A 22,358-nucleotide genomic window follows, 5' to 3' on the forward strand; every position below is an offset into this window, starting at 1 on the left:
TTCTCATTGATTAGTTGGTCTGGATTGCCTGCTTCTCTCAACCGCACTGGGAGCCGGTTGTTTGTTGACTCTGTATCCCCGCTGCTCTCAGTATCAAATCTATTAGACAGGCAACCCAATGCATAGGGCATTATTAAAGTGCATGCACTGCCACATGGCACTACTTTTATAGTAGACTAATATTTTTAGTTTACTTTTATATAGACTGTTGAGATAATTGACTTGTAAAGGGCCATTAATCGCAATGGTACTGTGGCAGTGTCATGTAGCTCGTCTTGAAACCCCCTGTACCTAGTAAGGTGAATAGTGCTACCCTGTTTAATAGTACAGTGGTAATGACTGGTGCTCTTTATAGATATTAGGGGTCTACATTTTGCAGCTCAACATTTTTTTCTTGGCAAAGGATACATTTTAGCACTTTCCTACACTGCCCAAAATGTAAAATACTTGCTCTTTAGGGAAACCTTTCAAGACTCCTTACCCTTTTGCCCCAATCTCCCTCATCTTAACTAGACACTGTAGAACCCCCATGAACTGCGAGATGCCCACAGAAATCTATAGTGTTCTACTGTGCGTGCACAGATATCGGGAAGAAGCCAATATTCAAAATGTAAAGGTAGGTAGTTATGCAGAGGTTTTATGGAGGTGGGGGTCTAGTGGAGTTGATTGGGGTTGGATAAAAAGGTAAGGCGGCTTTGAAAAATTCCTTACCGGTTGGAATTTGTGAAAAGATGGCCATACGGTAACACTTTTTTTTTTTTTTCATTTCCCACAGGTAGAGGGGGGCAATCTGCATTGCGTTTTGCACGTCTAAGAATGGAAAAGCGCCACAACTATGTCAGAAAAGTGGCAGAAACAGCTGTACAGCTCTTTATTTCTGGTGATAAAGTAAACGTAGCTGGACTTGTGTTGGCTGGGTCAGCTGACTTCAAAACAGAGCTCAGTCAATCGGACATGTTTGATCAGGTGAGGTTTTTGCTTTAAAGTATCTTATATGTACTTATCTGATAATGATGTAATGATTTGCTATAGTCCTAATCTGGAATATAGCAAATTGTTTTTTTTTTCCAGCACTTTAAGAGCCAAGTGCAGATGGCTACCTTAGAGGCCACCCAAGCTCAGCCTGTATAGTTTTGCACAGTTTAAAACATAGAACTTTGTCCTATTGGAATTCTTTGCAATGCACCCTGCAAAATAAAAAGCAAAACATTCAAACCAGAGGACCACTGCTCTAAGGTTTCCGTGCACCCTTTAACCCCTTCCCATCTGCATTCTTTATATTAACATTTTTCAGCATGTTGCCCAGTGCTGAGGACATATTAATCAACACCCTCCTTTTGACAGCTACAGCTGATATTTAGTGCAGCCATCAGTGACGGCTGGATTTGACAGCTAGCAGACAGTGTCCCCACTTCAGTCAGGAGCCAAATAGTGGTTCCTGATCATGTCATCATTGAATTGGTGATCACATGCAAGCTGAAGGTATTGCGAAAATGGTTTCAGCATGCAGAAGCGACTGCAGCCAATAGATGTCAGGGTGCCGCTGTTTAATCATATCGGGCAATTGGGCCCCGTTCACACCAAGGCATTTTGTTGCAGCTAATTCAGCGCGACAAAACGCTTAACCCCAGGAATCCCTTTCTTTTCTATGGCCATGGTCTGGAGATCTACTTTTCAAATAACGAGCTCAATGATATCTACCAACGAAAAAACACCTGCATTCAGGGGTGGGAGGGGGCTTGGCGGTGCATTGAAGTAAATGGCACCGCAAGCAGGCCCCTTGCTCACAGTGCGATTGCCTGCACCCGGAACCCAGGCACATTAGTGCCTGCGTTCCAGTCCAGTGCGATCCGCAAAAATGCTGCAAGCACTATTTTTGCAGATCACAATAGACCGGAATGCAGGCACTAATGTGCCTGCGTTCCGGGTGCGGGCGCTCACACTGTGGGCGGGGGGCATTGCTGCAGTGCCCTTGACTTCAATACAACCCCACACCCCCTCCCGCCCCTGAACGTAGGGAGTCGGCCAACTTGCATGCCAATACGTCCTAGGGGCCCGGCCTCCTGTCCTCCCGTGGTGCTTGTGTGGCCGACGTTGCACATGGGGGGAGGTGTCCTGCCCCTTTCCATCTGCAGCGTCTGACGCATTCAGCTGGCAGACGCACGGGCACCGCGGGAGCATAGCCGTAGCCAGCTCCTTTTGTGCCCGAGGCAAGAAAAAAAACGTTCCCCACCCCCAACAGGCATGTGATGTCACCCAGCGCCCGGCCTCCAGGATTTTTTTCATTTTATTTGTATTATTTCTAAATTTTTCATTTTTTTTATTTGCATTTAACTCATGTGTACCGATCCTCTGCCGCTCCGCCACGCACATGGATTCCCCTGCTCTCCCGGGCAGAGGCATCGGGTGATGCGGCGAGTAGTGAAAGAAGCGCTTCAGCCGGGGGGGGGGATAGGTGGTTGCGGATGACGGAGCCGCTGTCACAGAACTAAGGGGGGAGAGAACCTGGGCGAGCATCTTTCTCCTCACCGCTCAGCCTTAGTTCTGTGACAGCAGCTCTGTCTGCCGCTGGCTGCAGAGGTTCCTTCAGCAGCGGGGATCCAGGGAAGCCCGACGGGCGGCGGGAGGAAAGGACAATCGTGATCGACTGGTAGATCGCGATTGACCTTATGGGCACCCCTGCAGTACCACATAATGACAAAGTGAAAACAGAATTGTAGAAATGTCTGAATTTATTAAAAAGAAAAAAAATGAAATCTCATATGTACTTAAGTATTCAGACCCTTTACTTCACCTTTGGGCAGCAATTACAGCCTTGAGTCTTTTTGGGTATAGCGACAAGCATTGCACATCTGGATTGGGGGATTTTCTGCCATTCTTTACAAATCCTCTCCTAAGTCAGGTTGGAGGGGAATCATCGGTGGACAGCCATTTTCAGGTCTCTCCAGAGATGTTCAAGCCAGTGCTCTGACTGAGCCACTCTAGGACATTTACAGAGTAGTCCCCTAGGCACTCCTGTGTTGTCTTGGCTGTGTGCTTAGGATCGTTGTCATGTTGAAAGGTGAACCCTCGGCCCAGTCTGAGGTCCTGAGCGCTGTGGAACAGGCTCCATTCAGCTTTCCTTTTAACCCTGACCAGTCTCCCAGTCCCTGCTGCTGAAAAGCACCCCAAAGCATGATGTTGAACAGGTGATGAACGGTGCCTGGTTTCCTTCAGACATAACGTTTAGAATTGAGGTCAAACGGTTCAATCTTGGTTCTACATGACCAGAGAATTATGTTATTCCGTGTCCTTCAGGTGCTTTTTTTATTTTATTTTTTTGCTGACTCCAATCGGGTTTTCATGTGTTTTGCACTGGAGAGGCGCTTCCGTCTAGCGACTCTGCCATAAAGGCCAGATCAGTGAAGGGCTGTAGTGATGGTTGTCCTGGAACTTCACACAGGATCTCCGGAGCTCAGTCCGTGACCATCGTTTTCTTGGTCACCTCTTACTAAGGCCCTTCTCCCCCAATTGCTCAGTTTGGATGGGCGACCAGCTCTCGGAAGGGTCCTGGTTGTGCCAAATGTCTTCCATTTGAGAGTAATGGAGGCCACTGTGCTCTTAGGAGCCTTCAGTATAGCAGAAATGTTTCTGTAGCCTTCCTGTCTCTGAGCTCTGCAGGCAGTTTCACGACCTCATGGCTTTTTTGTTCTGATTAAAGTATGCATTGTCAGCTGTGAGTCCTTCTATAGAGAGGTGTGTGCCTTTCTGAATCATGTCCAATCAAGGTAATTTACCACAAGTGGACTCCATTCAAGGTGTAGAAATATCTCGGCAACGATCAAGAGAAATCTGAGGCACCTGAGCTAAATTTCCAGTGGTGTTGCAAAGGGTCTGAATACTTATGCCAATGTGATATTTCAGTTTTTTTCCTTTTTAACCTCTTGCCGTCCACCCGTAAGAATAAATGGACGGACGGCAGACTCGCATCCGCTGGTTGCCGTCCTCAGACGGCATTTTTTTTCCTGCTCGCGCGCGCGCCCCCTAGTGCACGGGCAGGAAAGACCCGAATGTTACTACAGCCGTTAAATGCTGTTTCACATACAACCGATCAGCGGCTCTATAGCCGCCGATCGGTTGTATGGCGTGCATTTCGGAGCGCCCCCCATCTCGAGTGCCGTCATCTCCCCCCTCCTGACCCCTCACCTTTTAATCCCGGGATCCGCTAGCCCATCTGCGGCCCGGGACCGGCTCGGGAGGATTCAGACATTTCTAAAATTCTGTTTTAACTTTGACATTATGGGGTACTGAGTGTAGATTAATGAGAGAGAAAAAAAGAATTTAAACAACCGTAGTATCGGGCTGCAACATAACAAAATTGAAAAAAAAGTGAAGGGGGTCTGAATACTTTTCTGAATGCACTGTATGCTGATTGCAAGGTTGAAAGGTGGCCATACACTGTACAACCATCGCAAGACCTTAGTCTTGCGATGGTTGTAAAGTGATTAAAAAAAACGTACGATCTGCCCATCTTGGACATGCAGATCGTACTCTCGATCATCGCAAGCCCGTCCCCCTGAGGGGCGGGCTTCCGATGACCGCAATGCTGAACGGGCAGTGTGCGCATGCGCACACCGGCCCGTTCGGCATTTGTCTCCCGAGCATGCTAAAAACCAGCCGAAAATCTTACGATTTTCGGCTGGTTTTCTAGCGCGCTCCTTAGAGAAAAGACGTGCGACTGTACAGTAGAAGCGGTTGCACGTCTTCGTTCACACTGCTCTATTCTCGTACGATCGCGGGATTTGCCGCGATTCTCGTACGAGAATCGAGCAGTGTATGGGCACCTGAAGTCAGCACTGGCAGCCCTCTCGGTACCCAGCACTGGCAGCCCTCTTGGTACCCAGCAGTGAATTGGTAGCCAGAGGCTTTGATATATAGCCTTCCTGATCTAAATTGGTAACTAGAGCACTGCAGTGTTTTTGGTTTCTACTCATGGGGAGAAAGGCACGTTTATGCTCTAAGGTGATTTGATGCAGTCTTATGTTATATACAGACTTGTATTTTTAAATACAGCTACATACTTGGAGGTGACTGTCGGTATCTTTTTTTAATTCCCTGTACAGTGGAAGTCGTACCTAAGCTGACCATCCCTAAAGATCTCAATTATACAATTAATTTTACATTTTAAGCATGTGTTAATTTCCTTTTGGCATAGTGTGAAATACGAGACTAGGCTGAGGCTGCTCATATCAGCTACATTTCCAGTTCCCAGCTGCTTAGCTGGATCTGTGTACAGTGTCTGGCCTAAATGTCACCTTTTCAAGGTAAAAGTGGGATAACATTAAAAGCGTGCTTTTTAATACAAGCCTAACTGGACAATTAAGTATTATCTTATAAGCCTGCAACTATAAAACTTGTAACAATGTTTCATTTTTAGCGATTGCAATCTAAAGTCTTGAAATTAGTTGATATATCATATGGTGGAGAGAATGGCTTTAACCAAGCAATTGAATTATCAACGGAGGTCCTTTCAAATGTGAAATTTATCCAAGAGAAGAAACTAATAGGTATGTTTTTTAAAATGTATTTTAGTACATGAAAATGATGTCTGTTTTTTTATTGTATTTTTTTTCCCCTTGTATCTGGTGTCTGTGTGGCATAGGAAAGGGTGTCTCGTTCACCGAAGACCTATGCTCATCAGACCTATGCTCATCAGACCTATGCTCATCAGACCTATGCTCATCAGACCTATGCTCATCAGACCTATGCTCATCAGACCATCTGTCCTAAACAGCATATTGCTTGTGTAAAAATTTTCACTTGAGCAGTAGCTACCAGCCATTAGAGGCAGCATTGTGGTGTAATCTGTTCTGAATGCTCTGTGTCAAACTGATGCATAGATACAAGCCCAAAGCTCCACACAGGTATTTACTACTGGGCAATCCAGTGATCAGTGTTGAGAGCAGTGTCTTTACCCATATGCATATCTTTGAGAAAAGGGGTATGCTATAAACTAGGGATGCACAGGTGCCGATCCTGAGTATTTGGGCAAGTACTCGCCCAAATGCTCAGATACCTTCCCCTGATACCGGGGGAAATGGAGCCGGCTTCCCGGGCAATCGGGGTGGCGGGTAATTGCCTTGGAAGCCGGCTCCATGCTTATTGGCCGGCTTGATGCTGATTTGGCCCTGTTTTTTTTTGCCCAAGCAGTTAGTCATGTTTCCAAACAGCTGGCTCCAACTGTCGGAACTCTGCTTCCCTGAACTTCCTGCGGAGTACAAGGGACAGAGCAGTCTGCAACAGCAGCTGTCCTAGTACAAGCTTAGAGAGGAGGGAGCAGGGCGCACACAACTAGCTTGCCATCTTGTGCCTGTGGACACCGATTACTATTAAACAGAAGGGTGGCTCCACAGGACTCTGCAATGGAAAGTTGTCCTAAAACAGAACATTGATGCCAGTGCTAAGGGGGGACACACTGGGGGGGTGTCTTTAGCTGCCATTGTTCTGTGTTCAGCTTCTTGTTTCCCTGTTCCTTTAGGGAGAAATGGGCTACCTCCAGGCATACCTGGAGATGCTCAATTTATTAATTGCTATATATGCTCCATGATGGAGGCTCAACTAGTTTGGAGTTAAGACCACACTACACAGAGGAGCCTTAATGAGGCAGTGTGACATCCACATATTTTGCAAAGAATACAAGGCTTTTTGTGAATGGATAAGTGGGAGAGTGAGCAACTTTATTATACACTAGTCAGAACATTAAGTGTGAGCGGCGGAAGCTCATGTCGGGCAGTAGTATCATGCTGGAACTAAGCTAATTAAACATTTTCCCCTGGACGTAGTGGGCCAAGCTTCACGCATAACGTCTGTACCAATCACAGTTAAAGTACTTTTTTCTGGTGTTCCACTTTAACACTTTTTAATTCGCATTATAGAGGGCCCCCAACACTTCCAGAGAGCCACACGAAGCCAGTGCTTATGCTGTTTTTTTGCTGTTTTTTTTGTTTTTAAGTGTACCATATTGCACACAGGTGTAAGTGTCATTAACGTTAACTTCCTACATTGATGCCATTGGCTGCAATAATATCCCCCATCTTTGGTGTCAGTGGATGCAGCAATAGTCTGCATTAGTGTCAGTGACTGCAATAATAACCCAGCATTGGAGTCAGTAACACATTGGTAGCTAATGACAGTGATGTAAACCCTACTAATGCACTGGTGTTACTTGACTCCCCCTGCAAAAAATAAATGATACATGTGTTGCAGGGGAGGACACCGGATGTGAATTTTCAGTTGTGCCGGTTCAACAAGCCGGACATTTCTGTTGCAAGGGATCCCCAAGCAGTGGAAGCCTTAGTGACGTTATGGGATCATTTTCACCCAATCTACACCTTCCCTTTTCTGAAACTCTTTCCTCGCCTCTTATGCAGGATCATGGAAGGCATTCATCATTGCTCCCAACTGAATATGTCCCTGTACCAGGTCCTCCAGGGCAAAACTCCAGGCAGACACTCCATGGGCACTTGCAAATTGTCCAGACTTGCTGTCGCAAGGACCGGTATTCTACCCTGCCTCTTGGTCATTGGTTTTAATGGCAATGGCTGTTGACGTGCAAGTCGTGAGGGACAGAGGCCTTTGGGATGCAATTCTCTTTATGCTACTCAAGGCTAGGAAGTCTACCTCCAACAAGGTCATCTGGAAGGCATATTTGAATTGGTGCGAGGCCAGCAAGAGTCATTCCAGGAATGATAGCGTGGAACACATTTTAGCTTTCCTCCAGTCTGGTTTTGGTAGAGCATTTGGCTTTAATATCTGATCAGGTATCTGCTTTGGTAATTCTGTTCAGAGACTTCTTGCCTCTCACTCCTTAGTGAAGCCATTGTGTAGGGGGTGGCCTATCTTTCCCCTGTTCGTGCTTCAGTGACAAAGTTGAACTTCAATCTGGTCTTCGTGGCCCTTTAGAAACAGGCCTTTGAGCTGATCAGAGAACTTCTCCGGTCCTTACAAGGTGGCCTTTTTTTGTCACTATAACTTCTGCTAGACATGTTTTCTGATTTAGAAGCTTTGACATACAAGTTTTTAGTCATCCACAATAAAGTTTTGATGAGACCACTAAAGTGGTATCTGCCCTCTACCTTAACCAGGAAGTTGTTTTACTATCCTTGTGTACCAAAACACCCAAAACAAATTGTCCTCCACTGTTTGGATGTAGTTCAAGCAGTTAGTGCTTACGTCTCTGCAACAGCTGCTATTTGTAAATCCAGCTCACTGTTGGTCATCCCAGGGGGTCCCCGTATGGGGTATCCAGCCTTCCATTCCACTGTAGCTAGGTAGATTTAATCAGACAATTTCTCAGGTCTGAGCTTCTCCATATATCTTTCTCAATTATTAGTCACTTCTCACTCTACTGGGAGTGTTAGCGCTTCTTGGGTGTTTCAGCATCAGGTTTTTTTTTGTCTTTCTAGAATATTTTCTGGAGTACATCACAGTGCTGCTTGCTAAAACTGAGGCAGGCTGGAGTCAGAGTGGGGCTGCTACTTTGATTTGGTAGTCCTCAGTCCACTGAAGGTAGCTGCATAGCAAAGTAGCTTAAGAATTTAACTCAGTGTGTCCTGTGATGTACTCCCAAGAATAGGATTTTACAGGTCGTGTCCTCCCCATCCATATTTTGTTGGCTACTTTTTTCTGCATATAAATGTGTTTGTTTTTTAAATCAATAATGTTTATTTACAGGACGATACTTCGATGAGATTAGCCAGGACACGGGGAAGTATTGTTTCGGTGTTGAAGACACACTAAAAGCATTGGAAATGGGAGCTGTAGAAATTCTGATCGTTTATGAGAACTTGGATATCATGAGATACGTCTTGAGATGTAATGGTTCTGAAGGTTGGTTTTGCTCATTATAGTCTTCTGTAGTAAAGTTGATACACTGCACAGGTTTAAATGTTCAAATATAACATGGTGTTTATTATTTTTTCCTTTTAGAGGAGAAGACCCTCTATTTAACACCAGAGCAAGAAAAGGACAAATCACACTTCATTGACAAAGAGGTATGTGTTCAATAAGATGGTAATTTTATTGAAGTTTAAAAACCACATTATTTTGCTCTTAGTTCTGTTGGTACTTTATGCAGGGCTCAAGTGCTAAAAATAAGTGAGAAATTGGTGTTCAGCGTTGTCACTAGCTGACTGTAACACTTTTGTTTGGTTTTTTTAACCTAACTTGTAACTGAACTCTCAGATAAGAAATCCCTAAAATCTAATTCTAGAAAGGTATAGTGCTTTATTTCTCCATTTATGGTGCCTTTCACAGGCTGGGAACCGGGACACTATGGATCATGAGCTGTGGGTTTAGCGGACAGTCCGGAACCCGAAACAGACTTGTAACACAGGTCATGAAGAGTGACTGACTGGCTGCAGGGAGCCAGGGACAGGATGTTTACACAAGAAAAGTGGGTATGCCACAGGTGCAGGGTCTAAGGAGAGCCTGGACTTCTCCAGGGCCTCTAATGGCGAGGATGTTGTGCAGCAGGGCAGATGCCAGGTTGCGGCCCTACAACACACCCCACAGGCTGAAGTGCAATGAGAATAATGCAGGGGTAGAATTCAGTACAGCTCTGGGACACTGGATTTGATGAAGCATAGGACAAGAGAAGGTGCCCAAGAGGTGCTGGAAGGTTGCAGCAGGTGCACAAGGAAATACTTGATACAGGACACACTGGGCAATGGCAGATGCACAGGGGAGCGCATGCAGGAGACGTGCAGACACGGAGTCAAGTGACACAGGTAGATGTAAGGAATATGCTACACTGACGGGGCATAAGAAATGAGCATAACACAAGGAACATGCGTTATACAAAGGTACAGGGCAGGGAAGCAGATACACACACATGAACTGTGTGAACACAGAAGTAGGCTGTAAAGGAAATACAGATGGCGAGGCCTGAAGCCAGGCACGAGAGGGCTCCCAGGAAGTGAGGATGGCATACAGGAAGATACCCACAAGGATGACACAGTGCAAGGCAATGTGAAAACGGGTACACAGGAAACAATAGGAACTACCACAACAAGGAACACAGCACAGGTAGACAGCAGGGCAGATAGGGAAAGCAGGCACACTAAAGTGAATGGAGGGACACAGCAAGGCCACTCAGCAAGCAAGCAAGGCCACTCACACCACACTGGTGAATAAACCGCGATCATCATAGGAAATCACACAGGCAACAGCAAGGAGGGAAACAGCCAAGCAGGGAATCCACAAGGCACCTCGAGGAATCTAGGGGAACAAGGCATCCAGGAATAACTCTGGAAACTGAGGGAAATTACATACACAGGAGGGTCCAGCAGCAGGAAAAACTTGTTGCTCGAATGCTAAGCAATGAGTGAGCTGAACCTAAATAGGGGAGGAAAAGAGTAGATTGGCTGCAGCCCTGTGAATCCCCATAAGCTGACAGCCAAGGTACGTGATGAGAGAGAGCCGCTGTCATCCTGTTTCAGGATGACCGCAGCTGTGTGCGTGGCTGAGCAGAGGATCGATCGGTAAATCTGTGTAATATTTACAGATCCTCTGTATGCAGAACAAACACTTTTTGTAAACAAATGGGGGGCGCATAGTACTAGGTTTCCCCAGTTATGAACAGGAAGTGTTTTACATCACTTCTTGTTCATTCATGAGTTTCTCAATGGGTAGAAGCAGCTCAGTACAGAGGCTTCTACCCATTCATAACTGTTTGATGGTAAATATTTACTATCTCCAGTTTGTGACTGAATGGGAAGCCTCTGTACTGATGCTTTCCATTCATTTAGAGGCTGCAGGGAAAGATTGAGGACTATGTCCTCAATTTCTTTTTCTATTTCAAAAGGGAAATGTCTGGTCTGTTTATACCCCAGAGATTTTTACCAAAGCCCCCCAACGGTATAAAAATGTAATTTAAAAACACACACACGGCCTGCAACTGATTACTTTCATAATAGATTAGTTGGCAGATTTTTTTTTTTTTTATCGGATAAAAAAACAGAAACCATCTTTTATTCAAAGTATAATACACAAATGGAGTGTTGCAAATATAGTTTACTGTATGCACAATGTTTTTGCACTGAAACACATGGCATTGCAGTATCGCGTGTTCCAGTGTAGGTGATTACACTGCGGGCTGGAGGGGCACTTTGGGAATGGCATCACAATGCACTTCCCGGCGCAGAATTTTCAGGCCGAAACCAAAAATGCCGCTTACCACATATATTTTCGCAAAAAGGTGCAATTTAAAATTTAAACATTTGTTATTAACCCAGTACAGTTTTATCTTTCAATTTAGTTGGAAAAACACTTTTCCAACTAAATCTCATTGAATGCATTGATATTGATTTTAGTGTGCGATCAAATTGTGTATTTTTATTTTTTTATCGGTTTAATATTGATTTGATAAACATTTGCGCAATTATTGCCGGACTTACAAAATTGGTAGCACCATCTTTTTATTCTACTGTGCTTTCAGAAAATATATGGTTTTGGGGTCCTTTACAAACTCTAAAAGCTGCAGTTAAAAATAAAAGGGGTGAGAAATTTCAAAAATGGTGTGGCCAACTGAGGTTAAAAGCGTTTCAGAGGGCTTGGCAGCAAAAGGGTTAAACCCTTTGTGCTCTAGCAGCTGTTGGTTTTACATGCCGTTACCCCCATGGCTGTGATAGATATGTCGGAATAGTATCGACCAGGTAAACAAGCTCATGGCCACTCTAGCAATATATACTTCTCTTTTTTTTTTTTTTTTTACTGAGCTGTTGGCTTTTTAGGGCTGAGTGCTGATGTCATCCAATGTTTGTCCAGCTGCTGCTCCTGGTTTGCAAAAAGCCATTGGGAACTCCGATCGCCAGTTCATATCGGCTACCCTACTACCAGTGACTCTGGTCACCTCTGGCTATCCAGCCCTAATCAGTCACCAGTTGCCTCAGTTTGAGTACCAGAGGCCTTGCTCATACCATGTGCCTAGTTACATTACCACCAGGCAATTACAACATGTCCTGTATCGAGATACACAGGGGGCAGTTCTGCTACTACAAGTAACGCCCAATTTACACTTAACATTTCCGGGGCTTTTTACTCTGTACCCTTCAGATATGCAAACACTCAGCTGTGGGCGTGGCTAATTAGTTTAGTTGTTGGCTTCAAAAGTCCACAGCCTGTGTACCTCAGGTCTCTTGTTTGGACAGAAAGTTAACACCTTACCTTTTCTCTCAGGTGTGTTGGGGAACCTTCCTGTCAGGATTGTCTCCCTATATCTTTTATCTTTGGCTATTTCAACCCCTTCTCCCTGGTTATGGGTCTAGTTTCTGAGCAGTCTATTGTGTCTGTCTTTATGGACCAGGTAGTCCCTGGTGTGATCCTTTTATCCTCTTTAGGTGGATTATTTTCCTTTTTTATCTAGGGAGCTTTACGTATTGGGGAACCACTATTCCTGGGACTACAGTGGAGCCTTTCAAAGCTGGTGGTACCTTCCACACCAGGGGATCCTGCTTTGGGCAGGTCTCCTGATTTGGACTACATTGGACACCATCTAAGTGCTGTTGCCTTCACCACCGATGATTGGGACTCCCAAAGATTGGGACTCCTTCCTGTGCCAAGGGAGGTAGCCTAGTTTCTTCTCTGGATGATACTGTGTTTCTCTTGCACTGATTCTCTTGTTTTGATTAATTGAGAACATCTCATCAACTGTTATCCTTTGGGCAAGGATGAGAGATTCATGCAGCTAGGTGTGTCTCCAATCCTGTGTGACAGGTATCACTGAAGGAACCAGTGCCTCCTTGGATTATCAGTAGGTGTAACACTCTAGTTTCCTATTGCAGGGTTCCCCTAAAAGGAACAGTATGTATTAATGACTTCATGGGACCTGTCCACCTGGGGTTGGAGCCAGCCTACTCCTCTTGGCTGATCTCCAGCCTCTTAAAGAATGTCTTTCAGATACCTTCTCTCGTTCTGCTCTTAATCTGGTGAATGATCTTAGCAAAACTGCAAGACTGGTAAGTCTTGCCTACAGAGATTATGTGGCAAGATGACTGTTTAATCTCAGTTTCTTCCCTTTGATCCTAGTGGGTTAGGCCCCTTTTCACATGGCCAGTCAAATCGTTTATACCCGGTTACCCATGACTCCAGCTACGTCTGGAAACAAACAGAACAGTGTCCCGGATTGGGGTTACTCTGGTCTAAACTGACGCATGTCAGTTTACATCTGATTCTCCATAAGCAGGGATGGGGCTTGGTATTTGCAATTTTTCCTCCATCGCAAGGTGTCACTGCTGTGACATCTGCTCTATACTGCTGTGATCGGGAGAGGATCCATGCGCAGATCCTCTCCTAATCAGCCAGTGTGAAGAATTTCAACCTTCACATGTTGACCAGCTGGCCTTTCAGGTTGATTCTCTGTGCCCTCCCTCTAGTTGTGATGGCAACTTTTCTTATAGATATACAGAACATCTTATACGGAGCTAAGATTCAGACGTTGATTTGTTCAATCGGCTTCAGGGATGCAGGCAGTCCCTGATTCTCTTCTTGGGCCTATTAGCAATTGTTGTGTTGCCCACCCCTTGGTTAGACTGCTTTTGAACATGCTGACTATATATAAACTCCATGGACTCCAATGAGGGATACAGGTTCCACCCCTTTTGTGCTCATGCTCTTGGTACTGCTTGCTACAAATTCAGACATGCTGGGTAGAGAGATTATCCTGGGGAAGGCTGTACAATTTTTTTTGTTTTTTCTTTGACATTGTCCGTTCTGTTTGCTACTGTCTCCTGTAGGCGGCAGTAAACGGGACTGTCTAGATTTCACTGTCCCTCAATAGACTCCAAAAAAGAATTTTACTACAGCCACAAAAACCTATTTTTCTGTTTTGTGCTAAATTGTCCAAAAGGTGCTATCCTGGCTATAAGCAAGAAGGCAATTGGCAGCAACTGTCAGAGCTCAGGTGATCTTTCACCCGTAACTGTCCGTGCCAAGATTGGCTGGATCTAAAATCCTGAGATCTCACAATGAACGTGTATGCTAGACAGTACAATGTTTTTGATAAGGCAGCTTTAATTCACAGAATGCCTACAGCAGGGCTGATCAGACTGAATAAAGAGGAACAAAGTGCCAAGACAGGCTTATGTCGCTATTGTATAATAAAAGCTGTCCATTATGACTAAATTGTGTACATTTATCATGTTATGTTTTAGAGTGGACAAGAACATGAGCTAATAGAGAGTATGCCTCTACTAGAGTGGTTTGCTAATAACTACAAAAAATTTGGCGCAACACTGGAGATTGTTACAGACAAATCACAAGAAGGATCCCAATTTGTGAAAGGATTTGGTGGCATTGGAGGCAAGTAGAGAATAGAATTATACTGAACATACTGTTGACTGTATTTGTGTTTAAAATTGTAGTGTGTGTGTCATCTGAAGAATTTGGCACTAAATGAATGGGACCTCAGTATCTAGAACTGTGGATGGCTTAGCTTGCGGTATACTGAGCTTTGGGTGATGGGAGGACGCTAGTTTGTGTCCTCCCGTTACCCTTAGGAGAACTATGGGGAAAAGCATTGACCCCATAGTTCTCCTTAACAATTTTTTTAAACAAAACAATATAAAAATACAATACAAAAAAAAACAGGTGTTCTATAACAAACCACTCCCAAAAGGGGAGAAAAAATAATTTTAAAAAACAAACGTCAACAAAATCAATGTTATGATAGATGGATACATAGATATAGTCTTGTATCCTATTAAAGTGCATCTTTAAGATGATAAAAAATTAATCCATGACTAGTACTACAATCAACCGTGTGTGTATATACTATATATAATAAACACCATCTACTGTATAATCAATAATTTTAAAGATCTAAAGTGCTGATCAAACAATCAAATAGTTAATAATTAACAAACAATCATCTTCCTAGGAACGGATTTTTAATTACTAATTAAGTCTATTTTCATAAAAATAAAATTCACACCAACAACCTTCCTTCCATACTTCCCTCTTTCTCCCTCTTTTCTCTCCTTCCCTCTCCTCCTCCTCTTAGATTCCTCTTTTTATAAATTTTTTTAAACATTTAAATATATGACATACAAAACAAAGACAGACACACGACCCCTCAACAGTGCTCCCTGTTTTTTTGATCTCTCTAAGCCTCCTGTTCTCTTTTTTATTAGGTAATTAAGGTTTACACCATAGATGGGCCGAAGCCGGTACTGACAACCAGGGGTCTCATATGCTCTTAAATTTCTGGGGGCACCCTCTATGTATGAAAAGCAATTTATCTTTTAATAGAACCAAGTCAACTTGTTTACACCACTTCTCTATTGTATGTGATCTGGGAGACGTCCATTTAAAAGCAATAAACTTTCTTGCTCTAAACAAGAGTCTCCATAATGTCCTTGGACCCTAGAATCTGTTCTTCCACATAACTTAGACATATTCTAGGGTCCAAGGGCAGCTTTACCCCAAATACTTGATTAATAAAGGAAATTATACCATCCCAATAGCTAAACAATTTGGGGCATCTCCAAAGCATATGAATCAAATTAGCATCCTCACTCCTACATCTAGGACAATCTCCAGTTTCCTGTCTAACCCATCTAAACCTTTTCAAGGGGGTATAGTAAGTATGGTGCCAAATGAATAATTGAGTCAGACATTGACTAGAGGAGAGGGAAGTTTTAAAAGGTGTTCGCTAAAACCTTTACACAACTTTAATGAAAAATGTAACCGCTAATGTATGTATCCAGCAACAAAGTTTGACTGGTACCATGCTTTCAAATTAAATCATTACAACCTTCTGCTTTGAAAATAAATTAGTAGTCATGTGCTGCTGCTGAGACATCCCACTTTGCTTACGTAAGAGTTCAGGGGGCAGAGCTTGAAGCCAAGTTTCAAAGTAATAACCTTGGCCTACACTACCGGGGTCCCAAAAAAGGGAGAAGCAAGACTTATTTGAAGCTCTTAAACTACAATATGATAAATAACATATGGATTATCCTATAGACTGTACACTTTTTGTGCTTTTAATGCTTAAAATGTAACTTGGGATGATTTATGTAAAACTGTGTACAAGACAAACTTGCAGAATTTTGGTTGTCAATTTTAATTATTTCCTTGGGTGATATTGCCTCATGAAAATCTTGTTTGTTGCAGGGATCTTGCGGTACAGAGTAGATTTCCAAGGAATGGATTACCAAGCTAGAGATGATGAATTATTTGACCTCGATGACTACTAGGTAGTCGACATGGGTCTGGCAGTGTGTGCCTAACCCTCCAGCATCCAACCCAAGAAGAAATTTTGTGGTGAAAGACATACATGTCCCTGCCTTAGAATTTGAACATTTCCAGTACTTTGTCTATAAGCATTGGATATGAGAAATAAAATTGTTTTGTCATAATGTAGAGTGAATGCATCTGCAAGGTTCATTCATGTCACCTGGACATGTTTGACAAATCAGTTTTTATCTATGAAATCAGTTGATCTTGTATTCTATTATTTTTTATCTTTATACACAGGCAGATAAAATGCTTCAAATATCCATGCAAATTAACACCATGTTCCTTTTTTTTTCTGCATAATGGGAAAACTTAAATTTTATATTCTGTTTAGATCTTTGGGATAAACAATGGGACAAGCACACAATATAAAGTTTAAAATGTATAGCAGACCTTTACAAAACATATTGTAATATATTTGTGCTACCTAAATTGGAGAAAATACAGTCCACTGACTGTTGGAACCCTTGTAATAAAAAAAAGAAATGTATCTAATGTCCCAAATGCAAAAACAATAACCTGTATCTTTGCATGATGCTGTGCAGCATGAAAGACATTGCAAGTGACAGCACAGAGCATGCAAGCTGCACAGCATTCATTCCTCTCCTTACCTTAATATAGGATATCTGAATCAAATGTCTGATACTGAGCATGGAGAGTATGTATGGTAATCGCCTTTTACAGCCACAGCAGTTTAACAGGGATAAGTTAGCAAAAGAATAACTTAAACGCCTGACATTAATGACTCTTTGAACTGGTTGCTCAGTTTAATTTTATTAATGTATTTTATTGAGTCATTTTTGTGACTTATTATTCCCAAATATAACCATTTATGCTCTTCTTGGTCTGTAACTCCAGTTGTGTTTTGCATGAATTATTTAAAGTTCATATCGTGCTTCCATAAGCAGCTAACACACGGGAAAGTGTGAACATTCTCTTGTAATGTGTAGTTGGGCATTACTTACTGTCCATTACTATATGAGCCTTAAATTCCAAACAAAAAAATGGTGGATTCATATACACTCTGGATGGATAGCCCCTTTCTCTGTTGATGGGCTCTTCTATTTGAGAATTCAATCAACATGATGTAAATTTAGTTCTTTTTTTTAAGTTTATCAGACCTACAGCAAATGTAGATTAACTGTTGGATTTTTGTTTACACAGGAGGTGTTTCTGTCCTGCTTTGATTTTTAACTTGAGAAATGCAGAAAACATTTGGGGGAAGATTTCGACAGAAGTACTAGATGGGTGACCGCATGAGGTGTTACTGAACTCTCAAAAACATAACAATGTGATAAGTTTGCTTCAACAGACACTAAGAAAATGTAACCTTTCATTTGGTGCCTTTTATGGTCTTAAAGCTTTCCATGGAAATACACAATTATTACAACACAATGCTTTCTCACTGGTATTTGTGATTCCATTGCTGCTTTTGCAGTGTTTTCGGTTACAAGAGTATGCACAAGCTTTGCCCAGAGCCCATTACCTGAGCAAAGCCCTGTGGGAGTGCTCTGAGCAGCATTAAGGTGCCCATACACTGCATGATTATCGTACGCGATCGGTTTTTCGTACGATAATCGAGCAGTGTGAACGGAGACGTGCGATCGTTTCTACTCTACGGTCGCACGTCTTCTGTCGAAACCCAGCCGGGAATCGTACGATTCTCGGCTGGTTAGAACGGTGCTCGGAAGACAAATGCCGAACGGGCCGGTGTGCGCACGCGCACACTGCCCGTTCAGCATTGCGGTCATCGGAAGCCCGCCCCTCAGGGGGGCGGGCTTGCGATGATCGAGAGTGCGATCTGCCTGTCCAAGATAGGCAGATCGTACGTTTTTTTTAATCCCTGTACAACCATCGCAAGACTTGCGATGGTTGTAGAGTGTATGGCCACCTTAAGACTGACAAATGCTAAGGGGTTATGCCACCTGGTACTGCTAGCCTGCAGGTGCACTTGCAATTCAGACCATTATCACAAACTGGCAATTGGTGGCACAAAATGCAATTGCAAAGAATTCTTAAGTTTTCAGTGGAAAGACTCAATTGATTCTTAAAGACCATAAAAGGCACCAAATGAAAGGTTACATTTTCTTAGTGTCTGTTGAAGCCGACTTATGTATTGTTGCATGTGATCCTCCGTGTTTAGAGCAGTCTTTCATAGTTTTGCATTTCTCAAGCAGAAAATAGCAATAGTGAAGTGGCATAGAGGAAATCACCTGATGTAAGTCCTTATTTTGGGTTTTTCCCCTTTATGTCTGAAAACATAATGTTTTTGAGAGTTCAGTAACACCTCATGTACCAAGCCTCTCCTGCTAAGCAGGAGAAAACATAAACATGATATATGATTAAAATAACACTGTACACAAAATCATGGTCCCCCCCAAAACTACTCTGTAATACTTATTTTTTAGTTAAAAATAAATTAAGTACTTCAGTGTTATGCTCCTTTGCTTCAGAATTGGTAAACTGCTTGATGCCATTGTAAATGGGTATATTATAGAGATTTAGAAAAAAAATCCATTGGATGTACATTTGCATTGATTTGGGAAGATATTCTTCTTATTCCACAACATTATCAACGCATTAGCCTTTTTCCTTTTTGCTATATTTGGAAATGATGCCAAAATTTTTATATTTCCTTAATGTGTTCTTTTCAGTGGCACATCATATACATATATGTACAAATGAGATGGGGTACAATTCTTAACTTTATCTTCAGATTGAGTGTTCCCAAGCAGTAATAACTTGGTGTTGTGATGTACAGAAATGGAGAAAAGTATTAAACCATATTTAAGAATATTTGTTGTAGTGTTTTCTTTTAATTTAGTCAGTTGTCCTACCTGCTTTCTTCTAGGTTTCTGGTAGGCATTTCTTGCGCCCCCTCTCCCACAACTGCCTACCTCCTCCCACTTGATTGGGACAGGAAATACACAGATTAAAAGCCCCACCCTCATCCCCCTCAGTGCATTTCCTGCCCCTGTCAGCATAGGATGTAAAAAAGATTTTCCCATGTTTTTTTAATTTTATTTATGGGCTACTTGTGGAGTTGTAGGATCTTTCTTTTCAAGATTATACTTGATGGTAGCTATTGTGAGACAGCTATACACCTGAGCTGCAGCCCATGCTTGCTGCTTTAGGCAGCTCAGTTTTTTTGTCTGGCGTCGAGGAGTAAGTGCTCCTGTTGGGATCTTGATTAGTTTTGTTTTATATTTTATTTTTTTTCTGTTCTTCAATCAACGGGCTGGATGTTATAGATCCTGGTCTCCCTATCCTAGATCCTTGTTTCTTGCACCCTCTCACTCTGCCACTTACACCCCCTCGTTCTGCACTCGTGCTGCTGCTACGGCCAGCTGTACGCTCCATATGGTTTTAATATCATGGGGCTCCCTCTTGCTTGTTGGGTTCCCCCTGGTCTTCAGTGTTGGGCTGCACTGCACCCTTTTTGCTCTCTCCATTCCCACGCTGCTGCTAGGGACAGCTGTGCACTACTTGTCTCTCTCCCACTTATGGCACCCCCACTTATGGCCACCTTTATGATGGGATGCTGGAGGTGCTCTTTTTCACTCCCTGGCTGCTTCTGAGGTATGGGAGTTTCCCCCTCCCCCCTCTTGGTTGGTGAAGTGGCTACTTGAGCGGCTGGGCTCTGTGTGTTGCAGGCATGCTCTCTCGGGTGCTGCTGGCTCGACTGGCTTCCCAAGCATCTCTACACACAACACTAAATCTTGTTAAGAATCACATATAGTACATGCCAGGAAACAGCCAAAAGTGCAATCACAAAATGTGTGTCATATTATTGTTGGCAAACTTAGTCTCTTAATATAACAACTATATATAATTGAAGTGCATACAAAATTTTGATGTTGATGTTTATACAAATCATCATCAGTGACAAACCTGTACAAGACAGCAATTAATCAGCTGAAATGCCAAATAAAGTAACTCATAAAACTATAAAATAAAGTGAAATAAATAAAGTAGCACAAAGTCCCAAGATATTGTGGGGAATACAAGTGCAAACAATATATTACACTCCATGCAGTGTTAGTGGTCCTGATTCACCAGCCCCCATAGTCAAACATTTACCAGAAATGTATGCCTGAAAGCACTCAATCAATATCCCCAGACCGTTTGGTGCATATATATATAAATATTTCCAGACTTCAATAGTGAAAAATGTAATCTCCAATGTGAAGTAGCAACATTTCTGTGTCCCTCAAAAGGAAGGAATTGCCCATTGTGAAGCATGACAAATGATTTACTAAAAGTACACTCACATAAAAAATTATTTTAATCAGGCCGGAATGAAAGCAAACGCCTTCTCAAGCTCTCAATTTCTCACAGGAACACCGTCAATAGAACCCGCCCTGACGTGTTTCGTCATCAAAGGATGCAGATCCTATTGAGAGGTGTTCAATAGCCATATACAGTATCTCATAGAAGTGTGTACACCCCTCACATTTTTGTAAATATTTTATATCATTTCATGTGATGACACTGAAGAAATGACAATTTGCTACAATGTAAAGTAGTGAGTGTACAGTTTGTATATCGGTGTACATTTGCTGTCCCCTCAAAATAACACAACACACAGCCATTAATGTCTAAACCGCTGGCAACAAAAGTGAGCACACTGAGTGAAAATGTCCAAATTGGGCCCAAAGTGTCAATGTTTTGTGTGGTCACCATTATTTTCCAGCACTGCATTAACCCTCTTGGGCATGGAGTTCACCAGAGCTTCACAGGTTGCCACTGGACATCACAGATCTGGTGGATGCTAGAGACCTTGCACTCAGCCACCTTCCGTTTGAGGATGCCCCACAGATGCTCAATAGGGTTTAGGTCTGGAGACATGCTTGGCCAGTCCATCACCTTTACCCTCAGGTTCTTTAGCAAGGCAGTGGTCGTCTTGGAGGTATGTTTGGGGTTGTTATCATGTTGGAATACTTCCCTGCGGCCCAGTCTCCGAAGGGAGGGGAATCATGCTCTGTTTCAGTATGTCACAGTACATGTTGGCATTCATGGTTCCCTCAATGAATTATAGCTCCCCAGTGCCGGCAGCACTCATGCAGCCCCAGACCATGACACTCCCACCACCATGCTTGACTGTAGGCAAGACACACTTGTCTTTGTACTCCTCACCTAGTTGCCACCACACACACGCTTGACACCATCTGAACCAAATAAATTTATCTTGGTCTCATCAGACCACAACACATGGTTCCTGTAATCTATGTCCTTAGTCTGCTTGTCTTCAGAAAACTGTGGGCTTTCTTTTGCATCATCTTTAGAAGAGGCTTCCTTCTGGGACGACGCCATGCAGACCAATTTGATGCAGTGTGCGGCTTATGGTCTGAGCACTGACAGACTGACCCCCCCACCCATTTAACCTCTGCAGCAATGCTGGCAGCACTTGTACATCTATTTCCGAAAGACAACCTCTGGATATGACACAGCACGTGCACTCAACTTCTTTGGTCGACCCATGGTGAGGCCTGTTCTGAGTGGAACCTGTCCTGTTAAACCGCTGTATGGTCTTGGCCACCGTGCTGCAGCTCAATTTCAGGGTCTTTGCAATCTTCTTATAGCCTAGGCCATCTTTATGTAGAGCAACAATACAAATAGTACAGTCATTTAATAATTGGTGGCAATAATATACAGCGACTATAATCAGTTGTCACCATAGGTTATACATCATACATACATGATTTATAGCCTACTATTTGTATTAGGGATGCACCGATACCGGTATTTCTGTACCGAGTATGAGTACCGATACTTTTTCCCCGGTACTTGCTGATACAAATTACCGAGTACCGGAAGTCCCATTCATGAAGCCAGGTGGCATGTAATGACGTGCCTCCTGGCTTCCTGATTAGCCGGGCAGCGTGTAAAGACTCGCCACCCGGCTTCCCGATTAACAACAGTCGTCCCATACGATTCCCCATAATAATCATGATCCAGCATGTCTCTGCAGTGCGGATCTCTATCCCCTCTCACCTCGGCATGTCGTTTGTCACCCCCGGGGCCTCTCCAGCCAGGAGCGGCCTTCCTCTGGTACCCAGCCGGAGCCATCTTGCTGGCCAATCATG

General features: G+C 43.3%; 1 protein-coding gene across 1 annotated transcript in view; it reads left to right on the forward strand.

Annotated features, from left to right (window-relative positions):
• The window catches only part of ETF1 (eukaryotic translation termination factor 1), a 41,650-nt gene extending 24,386 nt beyond the window's left edge, over nt 1-17,264 (forward strand). Inside the window, exons 6-11 of the mRNA XM_018566320.1 lie at nt 776-966; nt 5,417-5,546; nt 8,713-8,868; nt 8,968-9,032; nt 14,190-14,337; nt 16,150-17,264. Coding sequence (XP_018421822.1) covers nt 776-966; nt 5,417-5,546; nt 8,713-8,868; nt 8,968-9,032; nt 14,190-14,337; nt 16,150-16,232 — 773 coding nt within the window. The 3' untranslated portion in view covers nt 16,233-17,264. The remainder of the gene's footprint in view (nt 1-775; nt 967-5,416; nt 5,547-8,712; nt 8,869-8,967; nt 9,033-14,189; nt 14,338-16,149) is intronic.
• The last annotated feature ends 5,094 nt before the right edge of the window (nt 17,265-22,358 follow it).

The sequence above is a fragment of the Nanorana parkeri genome, unplaced genomic scaffold, assembly GCF_000935625.1.
Source record: "Nanorana parkeri isolate BGI_ZX_2015 unplaced genomic scaffold, ASM93562v1 scaffold936, whole genome shotgun sequence".
NCBI classification, from domain to species: domain Eukaryota; kingdom Metazoa; phylum Chordata; class Amphibia; order Anura; family Dicroglossidae; genus Nanorana; species Nanorana parkeri.